The 17743-nt window shown below is 46.9% G+C and overlaps 1 protein-coding gene across 20 annotated transcripts in view; it reads left to right on the top strand.

Moving 5' to 3' along the window:
* Positions 1–17743, top strand: part of AGAP1 (ArfGAP with GTPase domain, ankyrin repeat and PH domain 1) — a 533006-nt gene that overhangs the window by 465001 nt on the left and 50262 nt on the right. The window contains exon 19 of one of the 20 annotated variants that reach the window (XM_035721593.2): positions 5746–5878. The exons of 18 other annotated variants lie outside the window; for them this stretch is intronic. In XM_035721593.2, coding sequence (XP_035577486.1) covers positions 5746–5863 — 118 coding nt within the window. In that variant the 3' untranslated portion in view covers positions 5864–5878. Of the gene's footprint in view, positions 1–4380; positions 4544–5745; positions 5879–17743 lie in introns of those variants that run through there. One more of the 20 variants, XM_035721594.2, reaches the window with a different exon arrangement.

A 17743-nucleotide genomic window follows, 5' to 3' on the forward strand; every position in this document is an offset into this window, starting at 1 on the left:
ATGTTAATTGTTACCCAGTGTAAAAAACGCATTTATTTTGAGCCCATTTATTTTCTCATTTTTCATTTACAGCTATTATAAACCGTTTTTGAGTATACATACATATTTAATGTACCTAAGAGGTGATAAAATGGCATGTCTTCTGAGAAAACCTTCACAGAGGCAGAGTGGGCCACCCCGTCCCGGTGGCCGCCCCCCAGGAGGAGGGGGCTGGGGGCTCACTATCCACTTCTTGGTGTGTGTGAAGAGGTGAAGGGAGAAGAGAGGGTCCCCTGTCCTTAGCACTTTTTAAATTCCTCGGGCTTGTTTTGCTGGTGATGAGAGCGTGAGAGTCCGCATGGCGGTCTGCAGTGGGGCCCCACGCGAGGAGTAAGAAATCGGTCTCTGCGCTAAGCCACAACCCTGTGCGAAGTGTCGGTGGACTTTGTTTCATTAACACTGAAAAATGAATTTGTGGTGCCACCTTCGGTTCACTTTAGAGAATGAAGCTGGCGTGTTCTAATCTGCTCTTCGTGTACAGCGTCCTGTGGGGAGGGGGTGAGGGAGCAAGAGGCGCCCAGAGCAGGTTTGTCTGGCATCGTCTCCGTTTGCTGGCAAGCTCTTCGCGCATGAGCTCCACTACGCGGTACCCATGTGGGCAACTTTCTTACAAAGTGAAGAAATGATACACTCCTTTAAATCTTTTATCTGGATCTGTTTAACACCAGCATAGAAATTAGCAGACCATCAGCTAGGAACATTCTTTCAAGACAAATCTGCGTATTAATATCTATTTTTTCATAGTTTCCTTGGAGGACATTTAGGTCTAACGATGAAATATGATGGGAATTGGATCGCGCTTAATGTAGGAGTGCAGAGAACATCAAAATAAGTTAGGAAAAAATTAATCATGCATTTTACTGTGTATGTGTAAAAGGAGCATATATATTATTTTTTGTATCCTGAATTGGGAAAGTTTGTTTTTCTGTCATAATTAGCCACTGTTTAGGGTGTTTCGATAACAAAGATATGGGTTGATATTTTTAATTGGTAAATATTTTATATGAATTTCATCTTCATTCGTGAGGGTTGTGTGTGTGTTTCACCCTGCGTATTCAGTGTAAGCCCCCGAGTGTGTAACTTTCGCTTCTCTCCAGCATTATACACGTCACATCTTTATATTTTAGAGACATTTCAGAGTCTTCCTTTCTCACAAGTGGAGGGACCGCAGCAAAATCCCAGCTCTTCTTGGGTCACATTCACTGTCCTCCAGAGCTGCGCTGAGTTGCGGCCCTCTCCAAGGCTGTGGTGACAACGATGCTGTGTCATAGCGTTTCCACAGAAGATGAACACCTTTGAGGATTGAATGCTTCTTTGTGCCTTTCGTCATTCTCTCGGGGAGCTTCGTTTTTAATTAATATTCAACAAATATTCACTAAGCACTTTATTGTAGAAAAGAAGTGATAAATGGTGATTATCGCCCTACAGTAATTGGTGAATGTTCTCAGGGCCATAGCTGAGGGCGCCAGGACTCTGGAGAACTCACTGCACGGTGGGCGTTCTTACAGCCACTGTAGGGAAGTGTCACTGGAAAAACAGCATCTGAGCTGTACTTTAAAATGTGGGGTGGGGGCCCCCGGGTGGCTCAGTCAGTTAAGCGCCTGCCTTCGTCTCAGGTCATGATCCCAGGGTCCTGGGATGGAGCCCCGAATCGGGTTCCCTGCTCAGCGAGGAGCCTGCTTCTCCCTTTGCCTCTCCTTTAGCCTTTGCCCCAGCTTGTGCACATGCACATGCTCTCTCTCTCTTGCTCTTGGTCACTCACTCTCTCAAATAAAATCTTTTAAAAAAAAAATTAAAAATAAAATGTGGAGCAATTTCCAGGCCTAGGGACATGGGGAGTAAGTTGTGGGGGATGGCATGGCCTAGGCAAAGTCCAGGCCCCTGGGGAAGTATAGAAACTGGGAAGTCACCAGCTGTGGGGCTGGACCTCTAGGTAAATGAGGAGGGGTAGGGGACAATAAGGCCAAAGCAGAGCAAAGGCCTGGACAAGCCTTTGAGCCTGCAGCATATTATAACAGCAATCCTAGGGTGGGCAGAGGTGTGGGTTCCTATGTTCATGTGTGACCCCCCTGTTCCCAGGACAGCTAAAGGCAGCCAGCGGCATTGTTGGAAGGGATGGAGATGAGGCAGGGAGGCTGGTTGGAGGGCCATGGTCCTGGTAGATCCTGTGAAAACTGTAGATCCACTGTCAAAAATATAAAGAAACATGTCAGCATAATAGTGCAACGATAATTCAGACACCCACCATCTTCACTAGCTCATGCAGTCTCCTCAAACAGAAATCAGAAACTCAGAGTTGGAGCTAGAATTTCCATGTGGAATTCAGGCTGCCACAGGAGAATGGATACGCAGCCTGGATCCTGCCTCTCCGAAACAAGGAAAGACGCCCCCTCCCGCCACTGCCTCCCATCCCTCTGCAGAACCTGTGATTGTTAGTACAAGCAGCTGGAGGGGTCTTTTAATGTGGCCCTAAGGTAATACTAAAAAGAAATATTTTAATAAATTTTTATTCCTATCCAAGGAAGGGCCAAGTGCAATATATCCAGTCTAATTCTTTGGAAAAGGGCCCAGCTGTTTTCCCGAGAAGCTCAGTCCATTCCATCTTGTTCAGAAGATTCATTCTGACAGTGGAATATAATTAGAGATGTGCCGTTCCTCCCCCAAACACACAAGCACGCACGCGCACATGTATGGACACACACATATTTAGGACCACGGGGAAGTGGAACAGAGCAGATCTTTCTCCAAAGAAATAGCCAGTCCCCTGAAACCACCTCATATTGGTGTCACCCAGGCCCACGGGTGAGTTAGGAAAACAGGCGCCTTTGACCAGCTGGCTGCCCTTCTGCTTGTTGTCCCTGCACCCCTGATTAGGGTAGCTTCGGACGGCTCATAATTGGTTCCAGTGATTCTCAGCTGCCCTGAGAACTGCCGTTCAAACTTGAGCAGCATTGTGATCAATCGAAGCTGACGGCAGTGAAGCAGTATTGACTTCCCATTCCTAAACCGGGGAATCATTAGTCAAGAAAAGCATCTTTTAATTACTCCCAGGAAGAAAAAAAAAAAAATCTTTTTGGATGGATTCTGCAACAACTGCCATTTTTTTTTCCCTGTACATTCGATATTAAATTTATTGTCACAGGAGGGGAGAGGATGCCCTTCGTCCCCCCTCAGTAATGGAGGTTTAATTCAGAGAGGGGAGCATGGTAGAGGAATATCGATGCTACAACAATTAACTACATCTGGGGTGGAATCAGAATTCCCCTCTCTAATTGCTATTGATACCATTTAAGCACACACTTAAAATATCGATTTTTAAATGCGGATGCTGAAGCAGGAGAGCTGTGGTAACAGTGGATGGGATTTACTAGATTTTAGGGGCTGACACAGGGGCTGTAGGCTGTCTGCAGGGCGAGGACTTGGTGACACATAGCACATGAGTGTGCGGATCGCAGTGTGTTGCGTGCAGTTGGACACGGGGCCTGGAGCAACCAGGCAGGGCCCCGGCTCCAGTGCTAGGACACAGGGTGCAGCAGTAGGGCGAAGTCACGGAGCTCTTTGGCGACCCTTTCAAGTCAAGGAATAGTAGGCTTAGAGGCTGAGACAGCAAAACTGTGTCTCTTGAGTGAAGGAAGGAAGGAACAAGTGAATGGGGGGGAAATGGGAACGGGGCCACGTGGAACTACTGCGCCCCCTACTCTTGCTGCCCCAGGGCCTTGGTATTGCTTGTGTGTTTGTGGATGAAATTGGGGCTCTCATGTTTGTGGCACACAGCAAAGCTGCCTGGGCAGACCTCAGCCCCTCGACGGTGTTTAGGGGGCTACTCTGTGTCACTGTGGTGCACCCTTCTTCTCCATTCCTGTCCCTGTTTCACTTTGGGAGCCTCTCAGATTGCGGTGACCGTGATTTTCTACCAGGGCTGAGCAGAGCCCCCTGGTACATGCTTCTCCTGGCAAAAGCCAGATTCTGCTCGGCTGCCTAGATTGTCCTCCTGTCTCCCACCTTGGGGTCTCTTTGGGGGGCATCTGGCCCGCAACGGTCCTCAGGGACCCCTTGCGGCTGCGTTTCAGGGCAGGTAGCCTATTTACACGGTGGTCTGGAAAACCAGCCGATTTGGTCTCAGAAATCAAAGGAGCCTGGACGTGTGTTTTCAATTCTGTCAAAGAGCCCTTGGGAGAAGCTCTAAGCCCAACTGAAATCCCCCTTCCTTCTGATCCCACTTGGAAGGGAGCCGAGTCGCTGATTTAGGATACACTCTTCTGCCTCTTTGAGCATTCTTTTTCTTTCTGTCATTGTCACCTGCATGTCTAAACTCCCCTCTTGTCTTTAACCTATAAAAAGATGCCACCTTCGGGAGGAAGATTTGGGGCCGGACGTCAGAAATCTGCGTGGGAGAGACTGGCCGCGGACTTCCAGATGGAGCAAGTCTGCCCAGTGACACGAGTTCCGGTCCTTTTTGATTTGGGATCGCCACTTTCATCTTATTTATGCACATGGAGATATTGATAAAGGGGAAATGTATCCAAACTGAAAATAATTGGATCCCTACCGTTAACTCTGAGATATTAAAAGCAGTACCACTTGGCCACGTCTTTGTCTCGTTAGGTTTGATCATAAGATCACAATATAGTAATCTCAGGCTCAAATTTCTGGCATAAAGATGCACTGTTCCAAATGTGGCCTCAGGGAACACGAGTACCCACACAGCCCCAGGATTATCTCATCTTATTATTTTTCAACAGTTCTTGGCCCGCTGAGGTCAGTGTTTTGTCTCTTTTGAGTGTTCCTCTATGCTTGACACCTTTTCCTATTTTCTTTCTTTAAAAAAAAAAAAAAATGGGCAGGGGGAGGAATGGGGGGGGGGGAAGGACTTTGCAGTGATGACCAGAACCCATCTGCAGTTGGGTGGCATCTGCTCCCCACATGTCACTTCCCTCATTAACAAGCAATTGAATTAATTAAATGCTACTCAGAACACGCATAACAAGCTACCGGCAGTGTCCAAATTAGCACTGATAATCAAGGATGATTTCCTTTATTATCCTGCTAAGTGGTGTGCAGACTCTGATCTCCCTGTCTGCCCTCATCTATTTACATACCCCCAGCTTCTGCCTTTGGAAGCGGAGGTTATCTTACCTAGTTAATTTGCCACGATCACCAAGCATGGCCGATTGATGCCCTGCCCCCGCCGCCTTCGCCGCGCGCGGCCCCCTCCCCGCCTGCCCTCCCCCACCCCCAGCCTTTGTATCTCAAGCTCACTGATAAATTAAAGGCCACCCCTGTGGTCTCTCAAGTGAGTAATAGAGGCAGAAATTTCATTTTGCAACTGGCTGATTTAATGATCCAAAGGGTAATTAATGGCCTGATTATCTTAATGTTAAATATGTCCGGCAGCAATTACTGTGACCTCCCGCTTGTCAAGGTCCGGGCTGTGCTCTTCTTTCAATTAAGTTCTCTGGGGCTTAATGGTATGAATAAACTCCTCTGATTCTATCATCCCGGACGGACGCAGAGGGTTCAGGGAGCTGGGGGCTCGTTTGGAGTTTTAATCAGCCTGTCTCCTACTCCGGCGATCAGAGTTAACAATTATAACAAGGACAGCTTAACTTTCTTCTTGCCCGTGCAGAGCACACACCCGCCCCCCGACCCCCCGCCCATGCACTTTTTTGTTGTTTTGTTTTATTTATTTTCTCGTATTTATTTCAGTGCTCTGAGGGAGAATCCTGGTTGTGGAGGAAGGCTGCTGTGCTGCGTGAGGCTCGTCTCTTCCAATATAAATTATCATGTGAGCGCTGTGGTTTTGCTGTTTGACAGGCTTAATTAATTGGCAGGAGCCCCCGAAAATGACAGTGCCACTAATTGCAACTCAGAGTGAATTTCTGTCATCGTGGTGTGTCTGTCAGCGGGCATGCCCCGGCCCCAGCCGGCAGAGCGGCCCGCCCTCCCCGTCCAGGCGGGGACAGTATCCTGAGCCAGTGGGGACAGAGGCAGGCTCGGACGAGCTGTGGGTTGACAGGCACGCCATCTGCGTGCAGGACTCTGACGTTCAGTGCCAGTAAAGTTTATATGGTCGTGGCTCTGCAAACCCAACAGCTGCTTGGGGACTTCGGATTTTACTTAAGATATTTTCGTGACTCCTCCGAGCAGGCCAGCTTGGAATCAGACTCGAGATCCGTAACTCACTTAGCACCCCTCTGTAGCTGGCTGGTCCTCATTAGCACATTACTAAATATGCTGGAGTTTACCGGAGCTCTTCCCGGATCAGAAATATTCCACCATAAATATTAGGCCAATTAGGAAAATGTACAAATGAGAAGTGCATTAACACTGCCTCAAAAATAATACCTATAGATTACAGTTGACAACAGATACAGCAGTTCATCCAGTAAACCGAGGTCGGGGAGCTTGGCGGGAATTTATGCTCAGCTGTAGTGGTCTCCGATTAAGCTCTTGTTAAGACTCGCTCCAATTGTAAGAAAGGCGAATTTAAGAAGATTTTCTCCTTTTGGTAAAGTAAAACGGGATCTGCTTTTTACAAGAGAACTGTACCTTCCACTTGGCTTTGAACCAGATGGACAATGTAATGTTCTTGGTGTATTGTGGCCGCCTGCTGCACATGAACCCCGGTATTCATTTGATCCTGCAGGAAACCAAATGTGTCCTGGGAGCCAGTGTTGCTACCAGGGAGCTGTCTTGAGTTGAAAATCCCTATCGTTTACTCTCTGAAATGTAGCAATGGAGACAATTAAGGAGTTTTTTATTTCTAAGAATTTTTATTACCAGTAGTAGATGAAAATGCAAGCCAGTGGCCAGCACCAACAGTCTCTGGGTATTCTGGGCACACCTGGGCCTCTGCCCATTTGTGAGCATATATAATGTCATGCTAAGATTAACCTTTTGGAGCTTGAATTCTGTATCATGGAAGACATTCTAAACAATGGGCCTATGAATTCTTTCTAAAACAACTGCCTCAGTTTAGATTCCTACAATGATAGAGCATTTTCCAAAGGGTCTTTAAAGTGTTGTTTTGATTCTTTTGCACCAGAAACTTTCTTTGTCCTAGGGAACCTTTCTGCTTCATGATGCTATGTGCGTTTCCTTAGCACAGAGCCTATGACTCAGGATGATCCCCGTTTTCCAAGCAAGAATGTGGAGTTAAAGTTGTTGCATCATTTGTCCAGGGTCACACACAGGACTGTGGGACAGATCGTGTGAATTCAAGATCTGCCCCTGGAACCTACTCTTGACCCTTCTGCTGCCCCTGTCCTTGCTCTGCTCAGCCTCATGGGGGCCAGATCCCAGCGGTCCCTTGTTGCCTGTAGAGATACCAGCATCCCTTTCCTCCCCAGGGCCTCAGCTCACACTCTTGTTAGCATGGTGTCTGTGTGTGTGTGTGTGTGTGTGTGTGTGTGTGTGTGTATACACACACATATCACTAGTGTAAAATTATATGACCACAAAGCCACCATATCTCTCACCCATGAAATTCAGTGGCCTCACTCATAGTAACTTAGGTATGATAAAGTATCATTTGTTTTAGTTTGCATTTATGTGGCAGACCTGATCTTGTAAGTCATGCAGTCATGATTCCATAGTCTTAATTCTCTGCAGTTGGTACTAATCCTGAGAGCCCTAAGTATATGGATCAGCCACCACAGATGTGTGGTTCGAGCCCCAACATTTCATTTAACTACATCCTCCTGCTTGAGCCTCCCTCTGTCCATATCCCTGACCCAACATTGTCTGTTGAAAATGTTCAGTTTATATTTCCAAAAAGTTTCACAATCACATTCTTATCTGCATGATGAAATGCACAGGCAGGCCAGAAGATTTCTAGTTAGGATTCCATGACCAGCATTTAAGGAAATTTTTTTATTTAAAACAAAAAACAAGGCATGTTCTCCTTTCTAAGATGAAACTAGCTATTATTCCCACCCACTTGATCGTGTAGATTTAATGCTAAAAGAAAACAATATTTACAAAGTCTGTTGGGCTCCTTTTTTCTTTTAAGATTCATTTATTTACTTGAGGGGGCGTAGAGGTAGAAGGTGAGAGAGCAGACTCTCCATTGAGCACAGAGCCCAACCTGAGCCTAAATCAAAAGCTGGACATTCAACTGACTCTGCCACCCAGGTCCCCCTCCGGGGTTCCTTTTTATCCAGAAGATACACAATCAGCTTTGAATCACAGAGTCATGTTGACTGACAGTGGGAGAGACGAGTGGCCCGTGCCCACTTGGGTTCTGGCAAGGGTCTGCTGATAGAGAAGATGTGGTTTTGTTTATTTTGCTTTATATATCTGTAAAGCGATTTATTGCAGCATCAGCATCACCTAGAGGTGCATGTTTTCAGGCCGTACCCCACACCTAACCAATCAGCATCCCTGGGGTGGGGCCCAGTGATGTGCCTTAACCCTTTGGTGATTCTTATGCACATTAAAATTTGAGAAGCACTGGTCTATACCAAGCAGCATAAGCAAGTGTCTACAACCCTTCCTGGAGTCTGCTCACTGTCTTAGCCCAAGTCCCTAGACTTCCTCATTTCTTGAGATACAGATGTCTGTCCTCTTTGTTTACCTTTGTTTACCTCTTTGCCTGGTATATCCAGTATGCCAACCCAGCAGGTGCTACCACCCACAGAGGACATCTCTGTGTCTGGCCCCAGTACAAGTAGATTGTATGTTATGATCAAATGTCATTGTTTCCAGGAATGCAAGGTTGGTTCAACACACAAAAAAAATCAATCCATGTAAAACGCGACATTGGGCAGCCCTGGTGGCTCAGTGGTTTAGCGCTGCCTTCAGCCTGGAGCGTGATCCTGGGGACCCAGGATCGAGTCCCGTGTCAGGCTCCCTGCATGGAGCCTGCTTCTCCCTCTGCGTGTATCTCTGCCCCTCTCTCTCTCTCTCTCTCTCTTTCTTTCTCTCTCTCTCTCTGTGTCTCATGAATAAATCTTAAAAAAAAACCTACATCAACAGAATAAAGGACAAAAAGTAAGCAATCATTTCAAGAAATGCAGAAAGTAAATCTGACAAAATTCAGTACCCTTTCATGATACAAAAATTCTCAGGAAACTGGGAATAAAAGGATACTCAGCCTGCCTCTGTGAAAAGCCCACAGCTAACATCTGCTGATTGATAATGTATGGAAGGCTCTCCCTCTAAGATCAAGAGTAAAGCAAAGATGTCTGCTGTCACCACTTCTACAACTTTGTACTGGAAGTTCAAGCCAGGGAATTAGGCCGGAAAAAGAAACCAAAGTCATCCAGATTAGAAAGGAAGAAGTATCTCTCTTGGCAGATGACATGATCCTATATATCAAAAATCTACAGGAATCCACGATGAGCTACTAGAGCTAATAAATGAGTTCAGAAAGATTGAAGGTTATGGAATCAACACACAAAACTCAGTTGTGTTTCTGTATACTCACAATGAACAATCCAAAATAAAACTAAGAACAAAATTACATTTAGTATAGCATCAAAAAGAAAATATACTTAGGAATAACCTGTGTACTGACAGTTACAAAACATCATTGAAAGAGATTAGAGAAGACCTAAATAAATGACAACACATCCCATGTTCATGGTCTAGAAGGCTTAATATGGTTAAGATATCAGTACTCCTCAAATGATGCATAGATTCAACGCAAAATCTCTCTCTCAAAATCTTAGCTGTCATTGTGTGTGTGTGTGTGTGTGTGTGTGTGTGTGTGTGTGTTTAATGGACATGGACAAGCTGATCTTACAGCATATATGGAAATGTAAGAGGACCCGCCCACCCCAGACAGGCAAAACAATCTTGAAAAAGAGTAACAAAGTCGGAGGACCCACAAACAAAACTTATTACAAAACTTATTACAGAAGTTTAATAATCTATAAAAAAAAAAAAAAAGAAGTTTAATAATCTAAGGCTGTGTGATATTGGCATAAGAGAGACATATAGATCAACAGAACAGAGTTGAGAGTTCTGTAATAACCCATAGATCTATGGTCAATTGATTTTCATCAGTAATTCCTTTTTTTTTTTTTTTAAAGATTTTATTTATTTATTCATGATAGTCACAGAGAGAGAGAGAGGCAGAGACACAGGCAGAGGGAGAAGCAGGCTCCATGCACCGGGAGCCCAATGTGGGATTCGATCCCGGGTCTCCAGGATCGCGCCCTGGGCCAAAGGCAGGCGCCAAACCGCTGCGCCACCCAGGGATCCCTTCATCTGTAATTCCAAGATAATTCTACAGGGCGGTGGGGAGGCAGGTCTTTTCAACAGGTGATACAGGGACAACTGGATATCCACATACAAAAGAATAAAGTTGGATCCCTATCTATATATGCCATATACAAAGATTAGCTCCAAATGAAGCAAATACTTAAGTATAAAAACTGAAACTTAATAAACTTTTAGAAGAAAACCTCGATAAGTGTTTGCAACCTTCAATTTGGCAATGGTTTCCTAGATACAACTAGAGAACAAGCAACAGAAGGAAAAATGGGTTAGACTTTGCAGAAATTAAAATTTTCAGTGCTTCAAAGAATAATACCAAGTAAGTAAAAAGACAACACAAAGAATGGATGATGATGTCTAAAAGCATATTTAATAAGGATCTAACATCCAGATCATGTAAATAATGTTCACAACTGAATAATAAGACAACCCAGGTTTTAAATGTGCCAAGACTCTGAAGAGACATTTTTCTAAGCAAGATGTGCAAATAGCCAGCAAATACATAAAAAGATGCCAAGCATCATTACTTACTAGGGGAATGGAAATCAAACCCATATTGAGAGACTACAGCCACGAGGATGGCTATAATCAAGAAGACAGACATTGGTGGGTGTTGGCAAAGATGTGGAAGTTAGAACTCTCATGCACTGTTGGTGGGATAGCAAATGACAAGTGTGCCTTGGAAAACAGCCTGGCAGGTTCTCAAAAAGTTAAACATAGAGTTACCACGTGATCAAGCAGTTCTTCTAGGTATATTCCTAAGAGAAATGAGAACACATATCCATACAAAAATTTGCACATGCATGTTCATAGAAGCACAATTTCATAATGGCCAAAAAGAGAAAACACCAAAGGTCCATCAACTGATGAACCAATAGACAAAATAGGGTCTACCCATACAGTGGAACGTTATTCATACATCAAGGAATAAAGTACCATATATGCTACAACTTGAGTGAACCTTGAATACATCACGCTAAGTGAAAGGAGCCAGACACAAGAGGCCACACACTTTGAATTCTGTTTATACAGGACGACCAGAATAGGCCAATTCACGAAGACAGAGTAGATTAGTGCTTGCTGGGGGCTGGGTGAAGCAGGGCAGTGAGGCATAGGGAGTGGTTTGGGGGAAGGCATACTGAAAATGACCTGGATTTTCATGGTGTGGATGGCTGTACAACTTTGAAATATCCTAAAATCCACTGGATTGTACACAATGAAAGCATGAATTTAAAGGCATACAAGTTATGCCAATTAAAAAAAGATGAGGAATTTCAAAGGAGAAAGATGGGGCAGGACATACCACAAAGAACATTCTGGGCAAAGGTACAGAGGCATGTGTAGGGGGGAAAGGATGGCCTGGCAAGCACATCTGCTCCTAGTTTGTCATAGGGTGACTGTGAAGGAGTTTATTCAGTGTAACGCTTTGAGCAGTGGTTCCACGTGAGCCAGAACTCCTTGCACTTGGGAGGATAGACCAAAGGAGAGCGAGACCAGGTAGAAAGTGGTGCCTCATGTCCAGGTGAATGATCAAGTCTGAATCAGTGATCATCCCTGCCAGGGCCCTCAGGGAACCTGTGCAAGGCCAGACACAGCCCAGCCATTGTGTCATGGAATCCCCATGACACACCAACATCATTCTCCTTTGTGACAGACGAGGGAACTGGCCTGAGTGCAGGAGCCAGAATCCAACCCAGAGGTGTCCCATCATGTGTACTCTCACCCAGACTGAATGTGGAGCCTGGGACCGACGGGCATCCGCAGTCCGAGGACTAGTGTTCTTCCCTGGGCCATTGGACAAAGGCCAAGGCCATCAACGGACCAGCAGAACAAACACGGTAACTTGAGTCACAAGACCCTGGTGGCTCAATCTCACATTAGCAAAGGTAAAAGCTGCACAAGAAGCTGAGAAGGGGTCACGCAGCCTGTCCAACATGGCCACGGCCCAGCTGTGCCTGTCCTGTCATGGCTTTGGAGCAGGATCTCTGGGCTTCAGGGGCATGCCCTCCAAAACCAGCAGACAGAACAAGCCTCCCCCACTGTAGAGTCCTGATTTCTCTGAAAAACTGGTTGTGGTCCCAGAGAGTAGGAACAGCAGGGGCAGTGCCATTAAAGCTTCAAATAATTAAATGTCATTTATAACCCCTACAAAATTTCATCAACTTGGGGTCCAGAAGACGAACATCACCTGGAGTACACATCACTCGATCTTATGGACTCACATAAAAAGCATCTCTAATGTGCATGATCTAATACAAATGACCCTGGAGGACAAATACATAATTGTGATGACTTACCGGTGACTTTCTCCTCAAGGACCCCTCCAAGTGCTTCCCTGTATGTTTTCACATGGATCCTCACAATCTGCATGAGCTTGGGAGATACCAGTCTAAAAATCAGAGAAGAGGACACCCCTCCCCACCCATATCCCCCAGCAGGCAAAATGACTCGCCTATAATCTAACCCAGACTTGAAGCAGGAGTAGCTCATGGAGTTAACCATCAAGGGGCCCCTAAGAAAAGTCGACTGCATGGCTTGTAAGCGTGGAATTCTGTGGACAAATGACCACAGCCTTGTGCCATGCCTTCCCACTGCTCCAGTGGTTTTTCAGGCCAGGAGATATTTGGAACAGACCGTCGGGGCCTGTAATACTAAAGCCCAAACAGGAAGAATCGCTCTGCCCAGAGTGACTGCGGGTAGCACTCCTACAGAGGAACATGGTAGAGCCAACAACAAAGTAAACCCATGCTACTCAGACGGAGCTGACTCAGCCCTTCCCCACAGACCGCCTGCACCCTCTCACAGACTCCAGCAGAGACCCCTAGGAAGCCAGCACTTTACCCGGGAGATTTCTTCCTGGGGTATGCAGCAGATCAACTCAGATGAATATGTTTTCATTCTAGAATACCAAACTGTACCTTTCTAAATGCATTAAGTCAGGATAACCATATACTCCATAGCGTTCCAGAGGAAACACAGTAGATGCTCAGTAAATATTTACAAGACTATATTACCTATTAATTATCTTTCCCAAAAAACTAAAGTTAGGTCTATGACACATAGCAGTAAAAAGGAAGTGGAAGTTGTGGGTCAAAGGCCCCAGGGAGTATCAGTCCAATGGAATATTCCATATGCAATATAGAGTGAATGCCAATAATTGGAGAATGTGACGGGCATTGTTGTGTGCCCTTGCAGCTTACAGCTGTGTAGAATGCAAACTTGTTTAAAACCTCAGAAGACAGTTTAGAAGAGTGTAAGGTATAGGGTATCTGAAGACTTGGGTAGGAAGCAGTGTTTCTGGGACCGTGGGAGGCAAATATGGGATCCAGATCCCATCCAGGGGGCTCTAATCTAGTGGGGACAGTGGACTCCACATGGCTACAGTAACACAAGACTGAAGAGGACAGTACTACAGCATGGATACAGTAACAGTAAAACTGCTTAAATGCATAAGAAAAAGCAGATTTTGCATCAGGAAAAAAGGTGTGGCTATTACATCATTTTCTGTCACAGGTAACCATATAGTTCCCAAAAAATTACCTGTGATTTAAAAGTTCTCGTTTCCCTTATTACAGTGCTGTCTAAATCAGTTTTTTTTTTTTTAAGATTTTATTTACTTATTCATGAGAGACACAGAGGCAGAGGACACAGGTACAGGACGAAGTAGGCTCCATGCCGGGAGCCCAACGCGGGACTCGATCCCGGGTCTCCAGGATCACACCCCGGGCTGAAGGGGGCGCTGAACCGCTGAACCACCTGGGCTGTCCTCAGTTTTGTTTTCTAACGACCATGTTTCATCTTGACAAAGCATGTATGAGCTTTTTTTTTTTTTTTCCAATCCACTTGGATCGACCCTGTGTTCCAAAGTGCAACAAGAGCCAGTGGCTGTACCACGTAGTGAGACGGCATGTGAGGATGACTTCACCGGCCGTCCTGGTAGAGGTGACAGCTCCCCCCATATAAAGTTAGGATGCCTCTTCCTAGACTCAGTTGTGACAAAGCAGAGCACCCTTTCCAGGTGAAGTCAATGCTGACAGGATACGAGTCTCTGCTGCCAGCAAAGCAATGGTAAGGGATTGAAATGTAATCGTGGCCGGAATGTTCTGTGAAGTCATAAAATGTCCTACAGTTGGAAGAAGAAAATCCCTCCTGTTGGGCCCACATGTTTGGTGATGACCATCAATGTACAGTGATTCATGAAGGCCACTGCTTCTTGCTTCGTACGTGGTCACTGGGCTTATATGAGGTCTTACAGAGGCCGGAAGTGCTCTGAACATTCTACAATACGCAGGAGAGGCCTCTCCACAAAGCATTATTGGCCCCAAATGTCAGCAGTGCCAAGGCCACCAGGCCCTGAGGAGGGAATAGAAGTGGGCAGCCTGTAGAAGGCTGTTTGGAAAGAAGCATGCACTTCGCTGGCCCTCAGAGTCTGGGACAGTCACTGCCTCACAGGCTTCTGGGGCCCCGGGGCTGCCCTCCCATCCTGATGGGTTCCTGCCAGGACATGTGAACAAGATTAGGACCGGCACTGGGCTCAGCAGGAGAGGAACGGATCAGGTGCCTTCGAACACCCTTCCAGCCCAATCTATCTACCTGCTTTGCTGTAGTCTCTGGTCTCTGGCTTGGTTGAAGGGTGGAGGTCACCTCCTGCTTTTCCCCTGGGTAAGTCTAGGCCACCTGATCATCGCTCTGGCCCCGTCTCCCGAGATGCTGGGCAGTTTGATGGCCTTGAGTGGGTAGGACTCGGGAACTATCAGCCCCTCCCAGCAGACCTGCAGCTCTGGGACGGGCACAGGGCACATCCTTGATCTGCCCTGCAGGGTGTGAGGGGTGGCCGAGCAGGGCCAGGAGGGTGGAGGCTGCCCCCTAGGAGACGGGCTGCAGCTCTGGCTATCGATAGGGTGAATGGCAAAGGGAAGACCAAGCTTTGCTCCAGAGTCACTTCCCACCCTCCTTAAACAGCCCCCTTTAACGCAGCTTTGTTGCCAAATGAGCCATTTTGCCAAGAGGGAGGGAGTCTCGATTAACTCCCACCACCTTCTCTCAAGGATTCTCCAGGGACGCAGCAGCCTGGTGCCCCCAGAAAGGTGAGCTTGGCCTGTGCAGAGCCCTGAGTGGCAGCTGCTGGCAGGGGCTGCTGGGCTGCTTTTCCCTGTTCTCCCCAGGCCCCAGAGCAGCCCGTGTGGGTGAAGGGGTGTGCTGTGCAGCCACAGAACGGGACAGCTGTACTCGAGTCCTGGGCCTTGCCCCTCATCTGTAAATGCTCATTACACCTGTTCCTAAACCTCCCAACATCCCTCCAGACACTTACCCTCCCCTAAGGCCCCCAGAGTGGGTCCCTGCCAGGGCAGGGGGGTGATGAGAGTCAGGCAGAGCCAGCGGAGTGCTGACACCCCCCCCCCCACATGTCCCTCCGGGTGGGCAGGGACAGTCTGTGTTAGCTGGTGGAGGCCTACAGATGAACCCACAGCGCTTTGCCTCGCCTCCGTGGCGCCTCTTGCAGACCCACAGTCAGGTGGTTCGTCTCCTCGCATGGATAACATTCAGGTGAGACAGACGCAGCATTCCAGCTTAATGACAGGCTTCCCGAAAAACCCCTGGCTTCGGCGGTGCTGAAAAGGCTCTGTCCCTGATGTTTGCACGTGTGGTTTTGGAAATCGTCGAGCCAGGTGAGGCTGAATCACTTACTCGAGCGCGGGGAGCCCACGCGTCGGCTTTGAGTTAGGAGTGTCGGCACGGTTCCTCCGGCGCCGGCCACCCTATTGTTGCGCCTGCTTGTTACTCTGCCATCCACTGGCTGCGCTTTATTTCTGAAATGCACTCCCCTCGTGGCTGGTTTTCATCTGGCTGTGAAGCAGCCATCAAAGGAAGCTACCCTAAATGTTCTGTTCGCAGACAGCCTGGAAACCTTTGCTGACATGTTGCTAACGCTCCGGCAGGCTCTCAAGAATGGGAATGGTGTTTGGCCAGCCCGTGGGCAGTTGGGTGGTGATCGAAGGGAGGCCCACAGGGGCTGCAGAGCAAGTAGAAAAGGAACACTTTTAACATCCAGATTGACGGCGAAGTCCTGTTTCCCAAGGCGGGGGAGTGGGTCCAATTGTTGCTGGAACGGTCCATCTCACTCATCCTTTTAAAAGGAGGAATCTTTGACGGTTGCCTAGTGTTGAGTTTGAGAGCCCTGCCATAACCAGCTGGGCTGCCTATTTAGAGAAAGACCTGGGGCCCCCAGCCCAGCAGCGGTTTTAGCATGGCCCTCCAAAGCCATGAGAGGGTCCATCACCTGCAATACTCCTTTTGCTCTCAAATATGAACTTTTGAGTCTCTGGGGCTTTTCCCTGTGGCTCTTCTGCTTACATTCTGTGGAATAGCTGTCCTGTGGTTGGTGTGCGTCTAGCGATGTCCACGTCACTGCTCAGCACCTTGAGGGGATGTGCCCCAAGCGTGGCTTGGCTGTGCATCCTGAAAAACCCTGCTCTCCTTAGCTGTTTCCCTCATCCAAGGAAGGTCTTGAGTCTGAGGGTCGCATCCAGGCATTGGCTCTCCCTGCTTTCTCCATTGCCATCATATGGCCACCCTCCCAAGCTGGGGAGGCCACCCGCCTTGCAGATCGATTTACTAAAGCAGAGACTATGAGAAGCTTTGATGTTCGAGCTGACACGAGCATGCAAAGGCCAGAAATATGCATGCCTTATTCTAAAAGTCCAAATGGAAAACAGAGGATCCTCCCAAAAGACTCCTTTTGAGGTTGTAGGAATCATTGGATTATTTAGTAAGGCAGGGGAGGGGTAATTTATAAAAATTTATTTTGAGGTAAAAATTGCACACAGTGCATCGCACACATGCTGAGTGTTTGATCAGTCCACCAGGTTGTGGGTTTTTTTTTTTAATTTTTTAAATTTAAATTCCAAGGGCACCTGCATGGCTCAGTGGGTTAATGTCTGCCTTCAGCTCAGGTCATGATCCCAGGATCAGGGCGGGGGGTGGGGGGAGCAAGGTCCCTCTAGTCCCTGCTCAGTGGGGAGTCTGCTTCTCCCTCTGCCATGTGCTCACTCTCTCAAAAATCTTTAAACAAATAAATTCAAATTCCAGTTAGCTAACATACAGTGTAATAAAGGTTTCAGGTGTACAATGTAGTCATTTGGCCCTTCTATACAACACCCAGTACTCATCACGACAGGTGCACTCCTTAATCCCCGTCACCAGTTCCTCTCCCCTCGTCCTTTCTGGTGACCATCAGTGTGTCCTCTATAATTAAGAGCCTGTTTCTTGGTTTGTCTCTCTCCTTTTTTTTCCTTTGCTTATTTGTTTTGTTTCTTAAATCCCACATATGAGTGAAATCATATGGTACGGATTTTTCTCTGATTTATTTTGCTTAGCATAATACACTCTAGCTCCATCTATGTCATTGCAAATGGCAAAAGATTTCATTCTTTTTATGGTTGTAGAATATTCTGCTGTGTGTGTGTTTGTGTGTAAACCACAT

The sequence above is a fragment of the Canis lupus genome, chromosome 25 (assembly GCF_003254725.2).
Source record: "Canis lupus dingo isolate Sandy chromosome 25, ASM325472v2, whole genome shotgun sequence".
Taxonomy (NCBI): Eukaryota; Metazoa; Chordata; class Mammalia; order Carnivora; family Canidae; genus Canis; species Canis lupus.